The sequence below is a fragment of the Cyprinus carpio genome, chromosome B17 (genome assembly GCF_018340385.1).
Source record: "Cyprinus carpio isolate SPL01 chromosome B17, ASM1834038v1, whole genome shotgun sequence".
Taxonomy (NCBI): Eukaryota; Metazoa; Chordata; class Actinopteri; order Cypriniformes; family Cyprinidae; genus Cyprinus; species Cyprinus carpio.
Genome location: NC_056613.1, coordinates 19,360,287 through 19,378,506, shown reverse-complemented (window position 1 = coordinate 19,378,506; position 18,220 = coordinate 19,360,287). Strand labels below are relative to the sequence as shown.

General features: G+C 36.9%; 2 protein-coding genes across 3 annotated transcripts in view; one reads left to right on the top strand and one right to left on the bottom strand.

Moving 5' to 3' along the window:
- Positions 1-1,434: 1,434 nt before the first annotated feature.
- Positions 1,435-9,286, top strand: pax9 (paired box 9). Its single transcript, XM_042742676.1, has 4 exons — positions 1,435-1,662; positions 2,177-2,809; positions 4,730-4,869; positions 8,178-9,286. The coding sequence occupies exons 1-4, from the start codon at positions 1,659-1,661 to the stop codon at positions 8,430-8,432; spliced, it is 1,032 nt and encodes a 343-aa protein (XP_042598610.1). The 5' UTR covers positions 1,435-1,658; the 3' UTR covers positions 8,433-9,286.
- Positions 9,287-12,333: 3,047 nt separating this feature from the next.
- The window catches only part of slc25a21 (solute carrier family 25 member 21), a 105,764-nt gene continuing 99,877 nt past the window's right edge, over positions 12,334-18,220 (bottom strand). Inside the window, exons 9-11 of one of the 2 annotated variants that reach the window (XM_042742674.1) lie at positions 16,020-16,201; positions 13,394-13,446; positions 12,334-13,178 (exon numbers count right to left, since the gene is read on the bottom strand). In XM_042742674.1, the coding sequence (XP_042598608.1) occupies positions 13,117-13,178; positions 13,394-13,446; positions 16,020-16,201 (297 nt within the window). In that variant the 3' untranslated portion in view covers positions 12,334-13,116. The remainder of the gene's footprint in view (positions 13,179-13,393; positions 13,447-16,019; positions 16,202-18,220) is intronic. The other variant, XM_042742673.1, reaches the window with a different exon arrangement.

Here is an 18,220-nt window from a genome sequence, read left to right as displayed (position 1 = left end):
AACGCCAATTCGTTTTTTATCCACACGAAGTTTGTGAAACGGATACAAAAAACAACTAGTTAGCTTCGAGATTCGAATTAAGAGTAAAGCCCTTAGTGAGATTTGAGATAGAAATACTCTAAACAGTAAGAGAAACCCAAACGCTGATAGAGGAAACCATGAAAGGGCTCGTTTCTTGAGTAAACAGGAAGCAACAATAACACAAATAACATCTCACTATCTTTGCCGTGACTGTCACAGTGTTCAAACAGGCCCGAACGCAGCTAAACAAACCTTACCTTTCTACACCTGACAACTTTAAAAGGGGTTTCAAATCCTGTAGGCCTCAACATAAAACGTATTATATACTAAAATTTATATTAAATACACATGTATATATGCCCACACCTATTAAGATAAAAATAATAGATTTTAATAAAAAATATTTATTTTTTTCATGTTTCATATAGCCTATGTGTACCAATCAATTACCGAGAACACATGATAATTAAAACTGTAAAATGATTTATTTATTTTTAAATATATGCTTCTTTAATATTAGGTCAAGTTTGTTATTAATGTTATTAATGATAACTCACATTTAGCCTATTGGTATCCTCCGCATCAAACATACACCGGAATATATTTATCCTTTTTAACAAATAAGTCATTTATCCTTTTTCACAAGTAAGTCAAATTTATCCTTCTTAACAAATAAGTCAAATTTGCCATGGCAACACAATCCAATAAAAATAATAGCATAAAAGAATCTCGTTTATGGCCTTCGTATTTTTCAAATAGTCATATTTTCGCAGAGTGACTACATTGTGGCAGAAAATGCATTGTGTTATGAAGAGTTTATACAAAATATTGTTTTTTTTATGTAAAACATCAGCACTTTACAGGTAAATGTTAAATAAAGATTAACGATTTATTTTTTGACAGTTTCATGGCCACTTGTTTAGCTCTTCTTTTTTCTTCTTCAGATCGAAAACAGCACGTCTACATGTTGGTTCTGGAACTAGGCTATACGACAAAATGAAAATGCATTTATAAAGATGTCGTTTGTACTCATTGTTACTCAAACCACTTAATAAATCGGACGCGTATTAAGAGCAATTTAAATGACATCAGGATAAATCACAGGGCCCCTGTTTAAAAAATACTGCCCTGCAAAATTCTCCCTTGTTTTAGTCGACAAAATAATTTGAATTTATGCTTATGAAACAAAATTACAGTGCAATGTTTCAGATACTTACCATCCTTAGATCTGTCTAAAAGAAAACCAACACTCGGGTAACCCTGTCCACCAGTTCAAAAGCGAGAGGGGAATCTTACGCCAGTGCAAGCGCCTGTCATGTCAAACTTGTTAGCCAATAGAACAAGAACAAGGAAGAAAAGCGCGTTTTGATTGGCTGGCAGCACCTCGCTTTGGAGACATGTGTAAAGGACCAGCCCATCATTTTCTGGGATTGAAATGTAAGCCTGTGCTCCCTGCCATCAGGAAACAGAAGGAGAATTTTCCTCTCTTGCAACTAATCGGTATCGCATCCGTCTCGGACGCTTTATTTTCATCCAGATCGGCTTCGGTGCAATAAAAACCAGCTAAACTGGACTCGGAACAGGTCCGAAAAGGACAGCACAGTGAAGTTTCTTTTTTCTTTGGGAGGCTAAACGCGATGGGTAAGATCCATATTTCATGTTTTCCCACATGGTAACGGCATGCATAAACACTTCTGGGTTAGACAATTTAAAAATGGGTTGGACAATTTAGTAACGTATGATCGAGGTCTCGACTCTAACTTTTAAATCGACGAATGCTTTGACGGTCATTTCGGGAAACAGAATGGCACTTTGCCGCGAATGAGCTTATTCGCGTCCAAAACTAGCTTAGTGAATGTGCAATTTCGTTTATTATGACCTACGTGTTAAAGAATGTAGTAAAAGCGTTTTTTTCTGTTTAAAGAATTTGCAGAGTGACTTGTGAGCTTGTTCCCCTCAATGCAATAAGAAACATAAAACTGAACAAAAAGTGCAATGTTTGATTCAATGCAAATATAAACATAGTCGATAAAGAGTAGACTAATCTTACCGAAACATTTATCCAAAAGTTTTTTTTTTCCAGACGCGTTTGAGGGCCTGGTAAATATCTGATGTTTTATACAATCCTTTTTTCTTCATATATCTGCATCACTAGAGCCAGCCTTTGGGGAGGTGAACCAGCTAGGCGGTGTTTTTGTGAACGGAAGACCCCTACCCAATGCCATCCGGCTCAGGATAGTAGAGCTGGCCCAGCTGGGCATCAGGCCTTGCGACATCAGCAGGCAGCTCCGCGTCTCTCACGGCTGTGTGAGCAAGATTCTGGCTCGGTACAACGAAACCGGCTCAATCCTTCCCGGCGCAATTGGCGGCAGTAAACCCAGGGTCACGACCCCAACCGTGGTCAAGCACATTAGGACTTACAAGCAACGGGACCCCGGTATTTTCGCTTGGGAGATTCGAGACAGACTGCTTGCGGACGGTGTGTGTGATAAATTCAATCTGCCCTCTGTCAGCTCGATTAGTAGGATTCTCCGCAACAAGATCGGAAATCTGTCTCAACAGAACCAGTACGAGTCGAGCAAACAGGGCCCTCATCCCCAGCCTCAACCCACCCTACCGTACAACCACCTGTACTCCTATCCAACTCCGATCGCAGCCACTGGGACTAAAGTACCAACGCCGCCTGGCATGCCCACTCTTCCTGGACACATGGCAATGCATAGGATATGGCCTTCCTCTCATTCTGTTACAGATATTCTGGGCATTCGATCAATAACGGAGCAGCAAAGTAAGCATCCTCTTAGTTTTTGGTAAAAGAAAGTCCTTGTCCATATGAGTGCGTGTGGGGGCCTGCGAAAAGTCAATGTTCTCAGGCCTGTCAAAAATGTGTGTGTGTGTGTGTGTGTGTGTGTGCAACAGAGAAAAAAATTACAAGAGACGTTTTGGTAGTGATGTAAGGGCCAAAATATAATATTATGAAGCTATCCAAAATCATTTTTATTTAACTGAATTATTTTATTTATCAAGTATCAGAGGGTCCTCAAGAAAATGTAAAAAATCAAACTTTTTTTTATAACGAGGTGTGATACAAACAGCGTGCTGGGATTTGTGCAGAAGCTCCAATGTTGCATTGAAACAGATGGTTTAAGTTTTTTTTTTAATAATTAGGCAGCGGATGTGGAATATTTCGGACAACGAAGACTCGGCGCAGCAGAGCAAAAAAAATTAAATTAGGTGTTCGTAGTTAGCAGTGTTTCACAAGACAAGGCCAACAATTACGTCTCAACTCCTCACAAAACAATTTAGGTTTACTTGCAAATGTTTACAGAGCAATGTTTTGCTTTTTCAGTAACAATCTTAAGCGACATTCACGCCGAAAGCATTTTACACTTAATGTCACGATTTCTTTTAAGCAATATTAAAGGAATCTAAGAAATGTCGATTTCATGGAAATTAAATCAGTCTTTAAAATCGGTTTGTCTGTTCTATGTGGTGTAGAGTGTGAAGGCCGCAGCCTGTCCTGTTTAACTGTAGTTCTTCCTATTTTCAAGGGCAATGTTGACAATAATGTTTCAAACGCAGAGGAGGATTGTGCGTATAGGCGGCCTTTATAAACCATTAATGCATTTCCAAATTATTAGCAGATGTTTAGGGAAGCTTTCGAAAACCTAAATAAAGTATGATGTTGGTTACACTCAATAAGGTGTAGCGTGCAGCCATTTCACCACAACATTAGTGAAGCAAACACCGAAAAACATCCACAAACACATAATTTCAAAGGAGGGTTGACAGGAAGAATGCGTACCGCGAACTTTTGGACAGTTTGTCATCATTTAGAGTTCGGTTACAACCAAAAGCTAGGCCTACTCTCTCTCTCTCATACACACAGACACTGAGTAATGGTTGGTCATGCTCAGACATCATCTAGTCTTCATGCTAAGTATGCATTTTAATTAAATTAGGTCTATGTAACTGTAGATTTGTTTACCCTAATCGACCTTTTAAAACTGAATTGATCTTGAACAATCGATTTGCACTAAACTCCATCAAAATATGGCATCGTTGTGTATTCCTGTTTATACTTTGTGAAACAATACAAAGACACACACAGATTCCGTGAAGGCAGGGGGAAAAATCTACTTTGTGGCCCTCTCAGGTTACAACACTGGTGGGCTTGCTTTTCCAATTTCAAACTTTAGGAACCGTGTATAATATAATATCCATCAGGCACAAAGGGGAAACGGTTAAAGTAAATCTAATTTATCCTCCCAGGAAGACTCTGGGTAAATGTTCCGAAGGACTCCATGACACTGTAAGCTTCATCTGATGAATTAACTACATAAATCCAAATTTTGATATCTCTTCCGCATCTTCGATGCAGAAAGAAAGATCGCATAAGGACATCATACATATTCTTTATTTAATTTAAAACATGCAATCATTACGTCATTATGATCATAACTTGCTTATGAAAAACGTGTTTGAGCTTTTTTTTCGGGTAGACTGCACACGCTGTTAATATGTATGCCTACACGTGACATCATTTTTTTTTTTAAATTTATTTTATATTGCGTTTAGTGAGAACGGTGAGTTTGAGATGGTTGGCAGTGCAGCAGACTGTACTGAATAAGTTCTTCTTGTGGCAGTTCTACACCCCACACTTGTCCTGTCTGACTCCAGTCTTCCATCTCTCTGTTTTGCCCCCCAGTTAGTGACAGTCCGTCCTTTCCCAGCGCCAAACTAGAAGAATGGAGAGCTATTAACAGGAGTAATTTTTCACCAGCGAATTCTCCAATAGTCAATGGTGTGGATAAGCCTCACTTAGAACCTGAAGCAAAATACACACAGGTAAAGAAGCCTCCTATGCTAACAGTAAAACCAATCAAATCAAATCTGGAAGGAGCAGGGGAAAAAGAAAACATGGTTCAGCAAATTAATAGTCAAAATTCCATAACTTTTTTCTCTCTTTCAATTCCGTGTGTGTGTGTGTGTGTGTGTGTGTGTGTAACAGAATATACCAGTGTATTTCTTTGGCGTGGGCGGGCATATAAGGCCTTGTGCAAAGTTTGGGCTACTGGGTTTCATTTTCTTAGAAGTATTTACAAATTAAATGTAGTATCTCACATTTTAATTTTAATAAAATGAACGACACTATTTAGCCTACGTGTGTCTGTTTTCGCACAGTTGTTGTGTAGGCACGAAACTTTTGTACGGTGCAAGGTTTATACGTACAATACCTCGGAATCTAAATGTATTCATATTCATCAGTTTTTTTTTTTTTTTTTTTGAGAGCATAATACTGAGTGTATGACAAATACATGTGTAATAAACGTTTTAATACAATATGTTGCATAGTTTTTAAACATTTAACCAATATTATTTATCATGTTCTTTTCTGATTAAGAGACTTGAATTATGCGTTTACTTGTCATAAACGTTTATTTTACTACATAGTCAAAATATTATATGTTTCTGTGATTTAACGAATTTTCTCTCTCTCAAAAAAAAAAAAAAAAAATGTTGTCGAGATAAATGATTTACGATTTCTGTGTAACCCGTGTTTACCCAAAATCAGCCGAATAAAAATAGAACAACAATAAGGATAAATATGAGTTATTTTTTGATCAATCAGTTTATGATGAATTATTATATACTTCAGATTTAAAACAGTAAATATTTTGTGTACGGCTTATCGAAGTCTTATCAGTTATTATCTTTCATTAAAGCCTTAAACATTTGCTTTACATAGCCTACATTAATGTAAAATATAATAAACAATAAATAAATATTAAACGTGTCTATCTGTTTTTAATGCACATTTACACTTGAAGCCAACTCTCCTTACTCAATAAATATGCATTCTATTATTCTTTAATAAACACGTGTATAGGTTACTTATATATATATTTCTTTTCTATTCGCCCATTCTTATATTCACCAGAAACCTTTGGATTGTTAAACCTCTTACCTGTTTTCCATTAGAGCTATACTCGGATAGATATTGCCATCATTATCACGATTGTTATTATAAATATGCTATTATGGAAACTCCTTTGGCTCGTGGCTGGTTGTTCTGCACACTGGTGTTGCACACTTGCGCCGTAGCGACATTAAAAGATAAATGTTTTTATATTTGTCAAGAAACTCCTGCACCGGTGTCTGGCTGCTCGTGCGCTTGGATAAGAGGGGAGAGTGCGCGCGGATAAAGCGCGTGCCATCCGGTGCAGACGCTTGAATTATTTATTCGCGCACTGCTAGGCAGCAACAAACAGATTGACTAATCGTTTGTTGTGGGTCTTAGAGATTTATGTGTCGTGGAATACGATGGAATAAATCTTTGTTACTGATGCTGAAACATTGTTTTGGCGTAAATTATGCGTGTACTGATTGAAACCTAAAAATTAAGAGTGTAGCTTGCTTAGGAAGATTGTAACCTTCGGATAGATGATGAATAGCACTGACTACCGAATGTTTGAGTCTGTCATCTTAGATAAATGATCAGATATCACGAGCCAGGCTGGATTACGCAATAAATGAAGACAGTAAATAGATAAACAACTGTGGCTTAAAAAACTTATTTTTATCTGCCAGAAAGCCCGATAGCTTGAAACCAAAAAATATATTAATAAAAATAAAGAAGGGTCTTTGAAAATGTATCGTCATTCACACGATTTTAATTTAGGCTATGTTATGCGTTTCTCATAACCGAACTAAACCTATACATTTCATTTACAAATACTGTGCAGTGAATTAAGGTGTAGGCTGATAATAAATATTCAGTTTACTAAGCATTATTAGCCTTATTTCGAAAACTTTTATTCAAATATCAAATATTATATATTAACCATCTAAATATTAAAGCATAACTCGATATGAGTATATGTCTTTTATTTGAATTGACAGCGTGATGACATGCTTCATTAACAAACATAATAGATAGAAACATAATTTAGAGGATAAAAGATGACTTACATTAAGCTTACTTTATTTAAAGTTATAATATTGTCTATTATCTATGATGTCGGAAAAAAACGATAATTGAGAAACTGATTATCTGTTCAGGATAGCAACATACCTAAAATACAGATAACGATTGAAATAAATGATTTTAAAATAAGTTGTAACTGCTTACTTGAGTCACAATATTTTGCTTAAGCACAAATATTTGTTTGGAAATATATTACCACGCATAGGCTATACATTGAAACACACAACAACTCACAAATGCTGGTGCAAAATATAGCCTTAGCACAAATACTTAATTATCTAACTTTTTTTTTCTGTTCGCGCAGTGGTTTAGGGCTGATGAATTCCGACGATTGGATTTTGAGCTTGGTAAATCATAACACTTTGTTAACGATGTGTAAAAAGTATCAGATAATTTGTGTAAAAATCATACTGAAACAAGCAATACATTTTCAGCCGCCTGAAAATGTTCATATAGGCCTGTATGTAAGATACTTTACGCTGTTAGGCTACATACACATACACCTTTACGTGAGGAAACATAAACTCTTAATATTCTTAAGGAGTGTAACATTTACAAAGTTTTTTTCTTTTTTTCTGTCAAGTTTGACCGTAATATCTGCTATCACCTTAACTATTAGTTCCTGCATGACTTGAATCATTCAAGATAAATTGTGGCAGAATGCAGATTGGTTATTTTCTACGCTGTTTAAGTAATGAAATAAAAATTGAATGAATACCATCTACATGTATGCATGTACACGGGTGTGCTTGTGCTAGGGGTCAAGAGTGTCATGATGAGTAAATCATAGGCAAATCCTAACTCTGCAACAATCTGCGAAAAAACATTTCCAGTAGTCAGAGACCACCCTGCCTCAGAATTTCTTCCTTTATGTAGAAAAGCCTTGGTGAATTCCTCTCATCCTGAACTGATATTGACATTCTGCCAAAGGGTTACAGACATTCCTGCTCTTGCATCTCCTTCCATATAGCTTTTCCATTTCTGTCAATTCTTTTAATATCTTGTCCTTTATCTCCATTCACAGACTCTGCAAGAAAATCTCCCTTTCTGTTTTTAACATTCACCCGTCACTATCTTATCCTCGCTGTTGTGATATCTTTATGCTCATCTCAACGGCCGCGTGTGGTCTGCGGCCACAAGTCTTACGCTCACTACTATCTCTTTTCAGATGCCGAATGGATTGCCCACAGTGAACAGTTATGTCACAGCTCCCAGCATCCATCCTTACCACCCTCCCACCCAAGTGTCACCCTACATGGGGTACAGCGGCACCACGTCGGCCTATGTGACCGGCCCCACATGGCAGCCGCCCAGTGGCAGTGCTCTCTCTCCCCACAGCTGTGACACCACCACCCCGCTGGCCTTCAAGAGCTCGGCTGCCATGCGAGACTCCGTCCATTCGGTCGCCGCCTCGGCCCTGTGACTGTACTAGGAGCACGGGGGGTTCGGAGAACAGAACCGAAAGGCAACAACAGAGAAAGAGAGAGATGGGGTAAAACACATCAACTCTGACTTTTTCATCCTGGCTCTCTCTAGATGGACCGATCTTTATCGCTTTACAATATTTATAAAAGACTTGTCAGATGAGCCATCTACCGTTCTGCATGCCCACATTCTCTTGCTCCATATCAGCATCTCTTACTTGCACAGGACAAAAGAGCAAGAGTGAGGATATGCAAAGGCCGTCCAATCCGATCTGATCAGAGCAGAGGATTTATCAGTTAAGAACATCAGCAATGGTGTGCAGTGCACTTGGTCTGATAGTGTTGGGCATTCCTCATGAAACTGCATCATCACTAGCCCGAGTTAAATTTTGGTGCTTCTCTGTGAATATGTTGTTGTTGTATGTTTCCAAGAAAATGATTAAATAAGCAAATCTCATGTAAAAAAATGGACCAGTTTGCATTTAAATGTTTTTTTTTTCAGGGTGTTAAAAATCGCTGATGTTTAGATGTTCTGCTTTGTTTCTTTTTTTAAATGTTTTTCATAAAAATCACATTTTTGTCTTTTTGGATACCAGTTTCACTTCACTAATACTGTATGCCAGAGCTCTTGGGAAAAAGTTATTGCATTTATTTATTAGATTGTAAGGTACGCTGAATGAAGTGCAACTGACACGGCACCGGGGAGAAGAGGCATTATGTGGGACATTGACGCACGTTCTGACAACAGGAGCATTCATTCATGCAACATTAATGATCAGTGAAGCTGCACACCTCCAAACATTGCACAATGAAATTGAATGTATCTTATTAAAAGAGACATGTGTAAAAACCAGTTTAATTTCATTTCATTATTTATTTTGTTGCTTACTTTCATTCTAAAGAAAAATGATTAATAACATGTCAACTATATACTATACCACTACTACTACTACTAATACTGATGCTATAAATACTAATAATTTCTATTATTAATACTACTTAAAAAAATAGTGTATTGCATTTAGTGTAAGTGTAAAAAAAATTAAGTGTACTAATTATAACAGCTGTAAATAATAATGGTTTATTTTCATTTATTAGTAGTTTATTCATATATCCTTAAAATAATATCTGCTATTAAACAATGAAATCAAAGATTACATTCTCATCCCATTAAAAAACAATGCGTTAAACAATTGCTATGAATTTAGTAGATGAATGTCATTTATACAAAGACAATATTTTAGCAGCATTAGTTTTTCTAACACTTGAATGGTGATGGAGAGCAGCCAAAATATATACCAAAAATAAATACCGTGCATGATGAATGGTTAGACACAAATGCCTTAATTTATTGTCAATTATTTGTTTTTTAATTAACTTAGAATTTATGCAGTTCACATAGAATTTATTTGGAGTTCTATATACCCAGCAAGAGAAAAAAAACACGTATACACACACATGCAGCAACATGAATGCACAAACACCATTGCAAGGCCTTTCATCTCAGGTGTTAAATGAATGGCCACACATTCCTGAGCGCTCCTGCCTCTGAGCTTTATCTAATCTTTTTGATGTGAAACAATAAAGTTATGAGAGAAAGGAAATGCTTATATCACTGTGGGCTTCATGTCATAATGGGGTAAAGCTTCCCCACTGTTTAAACACCCACTGCCTCCTTTTTTGGTGGTCCAAAAACGCATAAAAATGAAAGATATAGCATTGAGCTCCATGTAATGTTTAAAACATGACAAACACAACAAAATACATTAAAATTCAGAAATCCCAACCTCCAGAAACACACCACCTCCATGCCAAAAATTCACAAACACATGCTCTCTGTCCCTAGCGTTACGATATACGCAGATCCCCACATGTTGCAGCGCAAACAGTCCTTCTGGCAGGCACTGCTGCTGATTTGACTTGGAAAACATTTTCACCCCAACCCCGTGGTCACGGACCGTTGCTTCGGGATCGAGGTGCTGTTTTGAACACATATAAACCACCAAAAAGGCAGACACGAAACCACCACACATAGAGGGCATCATATGTCACAATGCACTCCCCAGACCCTATTCTATTCAAATTAACAGCTTTGAATGCCATTTTCCTACTCTGACAGCATTGATACGGACGTTGGCTTTGCTGACAATACAAATGCATCGACTGGACTCACATATAAAAGTCTTTCTTTTAATACAGGTCAACAGACGTAAAAAAAAAAAAACTCTCTCAAAACAAAGGGGAATGTACAGAGAACACAGCAAGACCGGCCTATTTGAGAAAAACCATGACACTTTGGTTCATTACAACTGGGAGTTTGACACGCATAATAACGTACAGTCAAAAAAGTCGTAAAACGTGGTGATTATTCTAATTTAGTTTATGAAATAACACAGAAAAAGTTTATTTTTTTAAGACGGCGCAGCACACGTACACTCATGACAGGAGGAAACATGACAAACACCTTAATCTTAAAGCCACCATTGAAACGGAGCAAAGTGAAAACACACTTGCTCACGCGCCCACATCTGTTTAGAATTAATTCCTATGGAAAGTCAAGTCAAATGTCACATGGTTATCTTTAGCTGACTGTGTGCAATCAGGCTGAAGACAGGAGCACGGAGCACCGTAACACTGCACAGGGGGCTGTGGGTGGACCGGGCCGAGGTGCTAGCATGATTTTAAAGGCCGGCTGACCATAAGCAGAATGTTTTCCCTCGTGTACTAGAACAGTATGTCTTAAACGCTCAGAGGTAAGCGTCAGTTTTTGCTCGTTCTTCTGGTACGGTGTATATCTAGCTGCCACAGCGAAACCTCGCAATCTGAAGAAACGGCGGGGAAAAACTTCAAACGAAAGAGTTAAAATGGGAGAAAAAAGGTTAAGGGATTATATAACAAAAGACTAAATTATCTGATATAATGCTTCAAATGACTTGGAAGAAGATCTTTTAAGCATTTAGCGGAAAACTATGAGCACAGTCTGAAAATGTGTCTGGTGTCGTTAGCCTTCAGTGTTGTAACTCAGAGAAGCTTTAAAAGACCGTTGAAAGGACTGACAGCATACAACCAATCAAGAGTTGAAGTGGAGGATGAGAGCCTGAGGTGCAACTCAGACTGACTTCTATTCATAAGAAGAGAATAACAATTGCCTTCACTGTCTTCAAGTCAACAAAGTGACATAAAACATGACCTTTAAAGCGAAGAAGGGAAATGTAGTCAGGGTGGAATTCAAAGGATGACGTATTGTATCAACTCATCCAACTAGTTATCTTTAAGCAACACAGAGGTAGACTATGTGAATAATATGAAACTGTCTTCCCCAACTACTGTAGGCCACAGCGCTTCATACTTTTATTATGACAGCATTGAGAGGCCGTCCTGATTGTTTAGATTTTATTTGCATTTTTCAGTTTTGTTATTTCAAGTTGTGCTGAGCTATGATGAATCAGCCTGCAGGCCAGGAGAGATGAGTAAGAGCAAGCGTCTTGGCTCATGAGGCTATGATGACATACTGGATTGCAGTATGAAAGGAGAAAAAAAAAATAAAAAAATCAGGTGATACATCATCGCTAGTGATTGTCACCACAGAGTAAAACCACAGAGATTCCTTTCCCACTGTAATCTGTTATTACTAATAACGAGGAATTATAAGTAACAAACCAGTAAATTACAGTAAATTAACTTAAGCCTAAAAATTCAAATGCTTTAAAGGTTAAACAACAGCAATGTTTCAAAAGAAGCAGGCCGACATTGAAAACTTTTAAATTTCAGCAAATTTTTAAATTGTGATGCTCAGGCCTAAAATCAATTTAAGAAATGCTATAGAAATTTCTAGAAGTAAATAAAAATGTTTTAAGAAAAAAACAAAACAAAACATGTATTCAGCTCGAAAACGTTTTATAAAATATTTTTTATTTCAAGGCACCAACAACCAATTTCACAGATTTATTGTAGTTCAGGAGCATTTATTAGTAAAATACAACTATTACATGAATACTTGTAACCACTTTGGGCTACAAGTTGTTATAATTACTGTTTTATAATTATTGCATATCAAAAATGAGTTTGAAATCAATTTGTGCTTATGTCTAAATCTACCAATATGATTATGCTTAACACATTTTCAAGCGTTAAGCATATCAAGGGTGCTTTGAATCTGAAAAACTGTTGACACGGCTATTGAGAAGTGGAACCTTGAGAGCTTTGAATATCTTCAACATGGAAAATTACATACAGTTTGATGGATTTACAACCAGATCTAATCAAGTCAGTCCTATGGAAGCCTTCCAGAAGACAGCAGACACATCCCTCAGGCTTACTGTAATTCAGTCTTGCTCAGTCGAAAATTCTGAATTTAGGTTAAAAATTAGTTGCTGTTTCTGTTTGGTATTTTCAGTTAGGGTGTGCAGAGCTGCTGTGGTTGCTATTATATATGCAGGCATGTGGACAGGTGACTCTCAGTAGTTGTGTTCTGTTTTATATAAACAAGACTTGGAATGTCAAGATCCAGGGAGTGACTGTGGTGTTGCAAAGCATCTGTGGTGGAGAGTCTACATGTCACATGTCTGAGGTGCTGTGATTTTGAATGTGGTTAGTAGTGTTGATTGTTGAAGAACAATCATGACACTGTGTTTGATGGACCTGGAAGGGATGGAGTACAGACTGATGGTGATGTGCAGATGATCACCACTTCTTCTGCAGCCAGCCAGATACATATTCATAAACCAACAGCATGACTGCGCCTCCTATATTCAGAAAGTAAACAACAGTTAAAGGGCATGGATTATTGTTATATGTTAAAAGGACAGTGCACCTAAAATTTTTTATTCTGTCATCATTTATTCATCCAAAAAACACTGAGACATTTCTCAAAATATCTTCTTTGTTGTTCCACAGAAGAAAAGAAAGTAAGTAAATGCTGATAGAGTTTTCACTTTTAGGTGTACTTTATTTATGTTACCTGGTCCAAGTCTCATTATCTTGGGAATCAGTCCTTTGTATAAGGCAAGATATCTGCAGAAAAACACACACACGCACACGCACACACACGGTTACATTTATTATAATTTAATGATTTGATTTTCTTTCTCCTGTGGAATACAAAAAGAGGAACCCTAAAAAATGTTAATGCTCCTCTATTCCATAAAGAATGCACATTAGAGTATTATAAAAGTAGTCTATTCTACGTGTGCACTATATTCAAGGTCTTCTGAAGCCATTTGATTTGTATGAGTAATGGACTAACATGTAAATTGCTATTCAAATGTCAACAACACCAAATTTTCTCAAGGCATGTTTGAATAAACTTAAATTTAGGTTTTTATTCACACGACCAACACACATACATAAATCTCACCAAATACGGCAAAAAGAAGGTCAACTGTACTTGCTTGAACTTCACTGGTCTGAGAGGCCTCAAGCAAGCTAATTTGAGCTACTTTTTACCATATTTGATGTGCTTATGGATTAGTTTTTTATAAACTTTTTGAAGTTTCAAAGTTTTGGAGAAATGGACTTCAGTAGAAGGACAGAAATCTCAGGTTTCATTAAAACTATCTAAATTTCTGCTTTGAAGATGATGGGTTTGGAACAATATAAGGGTTATAAGGGTCTATCATGTGGCTTCAGAAGCCTTGGAATGTAAAGTAGTCATATGGATGACTTATTGATACCTTTCTGATGCATTTAGGTCCTTTTTGGAGCTTGAAAGTTCCCTTCTTTGTATGGAAAAGAGCAGCACTAACATGTTTTAAACTTCTTCTGTTCTGAACAAAACAAGGGTGAGTAAACGACAATTTTCTTTCTCTTCTTTTTTTGACTGATCTATCCCTTTAAGGTAATTCATCTCTCTCTGTGGCTCAATCTGTCTGTGATGCTGGAAAAGGTATAGGGCACTAATAGCTGATTTTGTTAAGTACCTGCCCTAATGTGTTCAAGCTGATTTCTGGCATTGGGCCTTGCAGTCTCCCTGTCCCAGCCTCTGTCCTCTGCTTGTGCTGGTGTTAATAAGGCTTAAGCCACTTCCTCTCTGCCCTGCTGTCTGATTAGACTGACCTGCTGAGCGCCGCGCGCCTCGTTAGGACCTGCTTAACGACGTCTCCCATAGGGACCACTAATTAGCCAGGACTGTGTCGTGTTAGAGGGCTGGACAGGATGGGGTACCCTCTCAGCACCCCTAAAACTAAAACAGCTTCAATGTCTCTCTCTTTAACTCACACACACACACACACACTGCCTTGCCCAAGATCAGGCCTCAATTCTTCGCCTCTAATAACAAACGAGTTGCCGTTCCCTTTGTACAGAGTGAACGGGGCCAATCAAGGCCCTGAAGGGCCATAAAACTACTGATTCTCTCACAGCTTCCCATGAGGGCTGTCAATTCAGATGGAGAAAGAGAGAGACAGAAAGACGCTATGGGCACTATTAGAGTCTCCACTAAAAAACAACAGCCCACGTCAAAATTGACATAGTGTTTACACAATGAATGTACACAAGTGATATTAACATGTCAGCTGATCTCACGCTTGTTGCAGAAGGTCTTCCTTTAAATGCAATTTTTGAGCATTATGTCTTATTCTTATTTGTCATAATATGCCAACGTATTTATATATTATAAACCAATGTCAGTACTTTTCACATATTTACAAGCAGTGAAGCAAATTTGTTATACAATAACAAAAGATCATGGCAAAAAAACTGACATAATTGTAGCCCTCTTACACAGTTTGCTTTATGGCAAAAAAAAAAAAAAAAAAAAAAAAAAATTATATATATATATATATATATATATATATATATATATAAAAATATATATATATATATATATATATATATATATATATATATATATATATATATATATATATATATATATATTAAAATTAGTTTTATATTTGTTTTTATATATATGTTTATATATATATTAATGTTTTTAATTATGTGTTTTGTTTGATTTTATTTTATTTTTGTATACTTTATTAATAGACTTTATTGTAGTCCCCTCATATTTTTACATTATGGTAAAAAATAAATAAACAAAATAAGTAAATAAGTAAGTAAGTAAGTAAATAAATTTTATATTAAAAATTAAAAACATGCTCATCACAGAAGATGTGTATTTAAGTCAATGTGTATGAATTCATTTTTGTATACTTTATTATTAGACTTTATTAATAGAAAAAAAATTCTGCCTTATATCATTCACCCATTATTAGTGTCCTAAGTTTTAGGATGCGATATGCACATGGTAAAACATAACCATCCAGTATATGGATCCAGATCAAGTATCCACTAAAAATGTTAGGTAAACGTTATGTAATTCAAATAGATCTATAAAAGAAGTGACACAAAAAAACTAATTTTTATAATTCCAGCATACAGCTCAGAACAAAAGGAAAACATAATTACACTGAGATTTAGAGGGTGCTTAAATTTGCTGGTTGTCAAAACCTGCCCTCCTGTCCCCTGTGGGCAGAGGATAAACATAAAATGTTGGATCATTTTTCTTGTAGGTGAACCTCGTGGCAGTTTAATGCCTCTTGCCGGGTGTAATTTTGACACCTTGAGTTGTTGGGTGATGGCCTTACCCCTCCTCACGGTACACAAGAGCCATGGTCTGAAAACAGCTGCGGTACTTGATCTCCCCTGGAACAGGCTGAGGACCTTGGATACGGCTTTTAGCGACATCGAAAGGAATGTTCACGCAGGATGAGACCGTTCCTGACACCAAACCGATAGCAAACTTCCTCATGAATTCCAGTCGAGGGTCCTGGCATACATATAGACATAGAGATACATTCATGTTAAAGAGAGCGAGAGCTTTGCTATAGCATGGGAACTATTTGGAGTTTGCTTATAAGATGATTAGTGATATTCAACACACATTTCCTGTATTTGAAGGGCACAAACAATGCTTTACTTTAATGTTTGCTGAAGATGTTAAAGGAATATTCTGTAAAGCTAAAATAAAATTGTGAAATAAAATTTGTAAAATAAAGTGGTCCGCAAGTCTAAAAGTTCACTTTTAAATGTAAAGTTATATATATATATATATATATATATATATATATATATATATATATATATATATACATACATTTTTCGAGCATTTAAAAGTAGAAATACAATTGGTTATAACTTTAAACAGAAAAGGATAATAAGTGATTTTATTCACACTAAAATAATTTTGTTAGAATAATTATTTCTTGTCGCTACATAATTGAAACGAGTTAGCTTCACAATATGGCCCCATTCACTTTCATCGTAAGTGCCTCACTGTACCTCAGTTTGTCTTTTTTTTATTCAAAAAGAGGGACATATCTAAATAAAGTACTGAAATAAGTGCTGTAGATTACACTTAACTGGACTATTCCTTTAATGATAAAACAATAGCTGTTTAATGACAGTTATAGTCAGAGCCATATTATTCAAAACTCTAAGATAACACTCTAGTTGATACGAAAATGCAAATTAATGCATAAAAGACAACGTAAGCAGATAAAGGAGCTAATAAGGAGGAGAGATATGAAAATGTGAATGGAAAAAATGTAAGCGAGTGATTAATTAAAAGAGGACTAAAGAAAGAAGTGAAAGAAAGTGGGCATGGAGTCAAGGATGTAATGGCAAAGCTGGAATAAAACCTCAGATCATTTTATGGTAGCGGGGCACAGATTAGTTTCATGAGAAGAGCGAGGCTTTACTATTGGCTGAAGTGGGTCACATGACCAAGGGCAAACTTTGGGAGAGGATTTATAAACAGAGTTCATGCAGGCAGACTGGGAGGCATATGGGGACAATTTGGGTAATTGGGCTGTGACTCGACACTGGTGTATTACTGTACAAAAAGAAGCCTGAACCAGTGCAGCTCTGACATCTAATTGGCCTGGATATTTTTTACAAATGACAGAAGCCCAGCAGCGACATGCAACATCGACAGCTAAACCTGAACATCGCATTGCAGGGGAGGAGCGTCAATGTGCAACAACAGCGCTCCGCCTTATGTATAGTTTCCACACGAAACACTCCCTTCAACACCATTACATTTGCAGCACACTTTACAGATGTTCTCAGAAAAGAGTAATTGGTTTCATAGCGAACGCTCCTTAAATCTCAAAGTGTGCAGGATTTGATACCCCTGGAGAAGGATCACCGATTTGGATCCTAATCCCAAGTGAATGACTGGTTTCTTTGAAAATACTGAAGGAAGTAGATGCTCCATCTAAAAAGCAGAGAGATTTTCTTTGCAATAGAGAGTCAAATCAGGGATGGTGAGCTCTGCTGGAGGTTTCTGGCTTCTCAGGCAATGACGATCTTAGCACCAGATGAAGGGGGAATACTAATCTTCAGTAGGACTTCAACTGTAACCCCCCCCACCTCAACAAATACCTCAGTCTGCTTCCAATTAGTTCATTTGAGTAAATCTAATGCTCCAGTTTATACATGTGGGGCAGGCGTATGGTAACGTTTCCATTAAACAAAATTAACTTTTGTTTGGGAGTTGAGCCCTGCCGGATGTGTAATCTGAACCTTTGAGGATGTGATGGAGAGCAAACAGGGAAGGTATTAGTGAGGTTTATCTTAGCAGCTCCCCTCCTCCTCCTCCCTCTCCTTTTCTTTCTCTTGGTCTCTGCTGATGTGCATGACTGATCCCTCCTTTAATTTGCTAGGTGACATGTTCAGTCATCAGCCTGCTTTTTATGCTGCCTCTTGGCCAGGTCGTCATTGTAAATGAGAAATGGTTCTAAACTGACTTACCTGGTTAAATAAAGGTTAATAATAATAACAATAT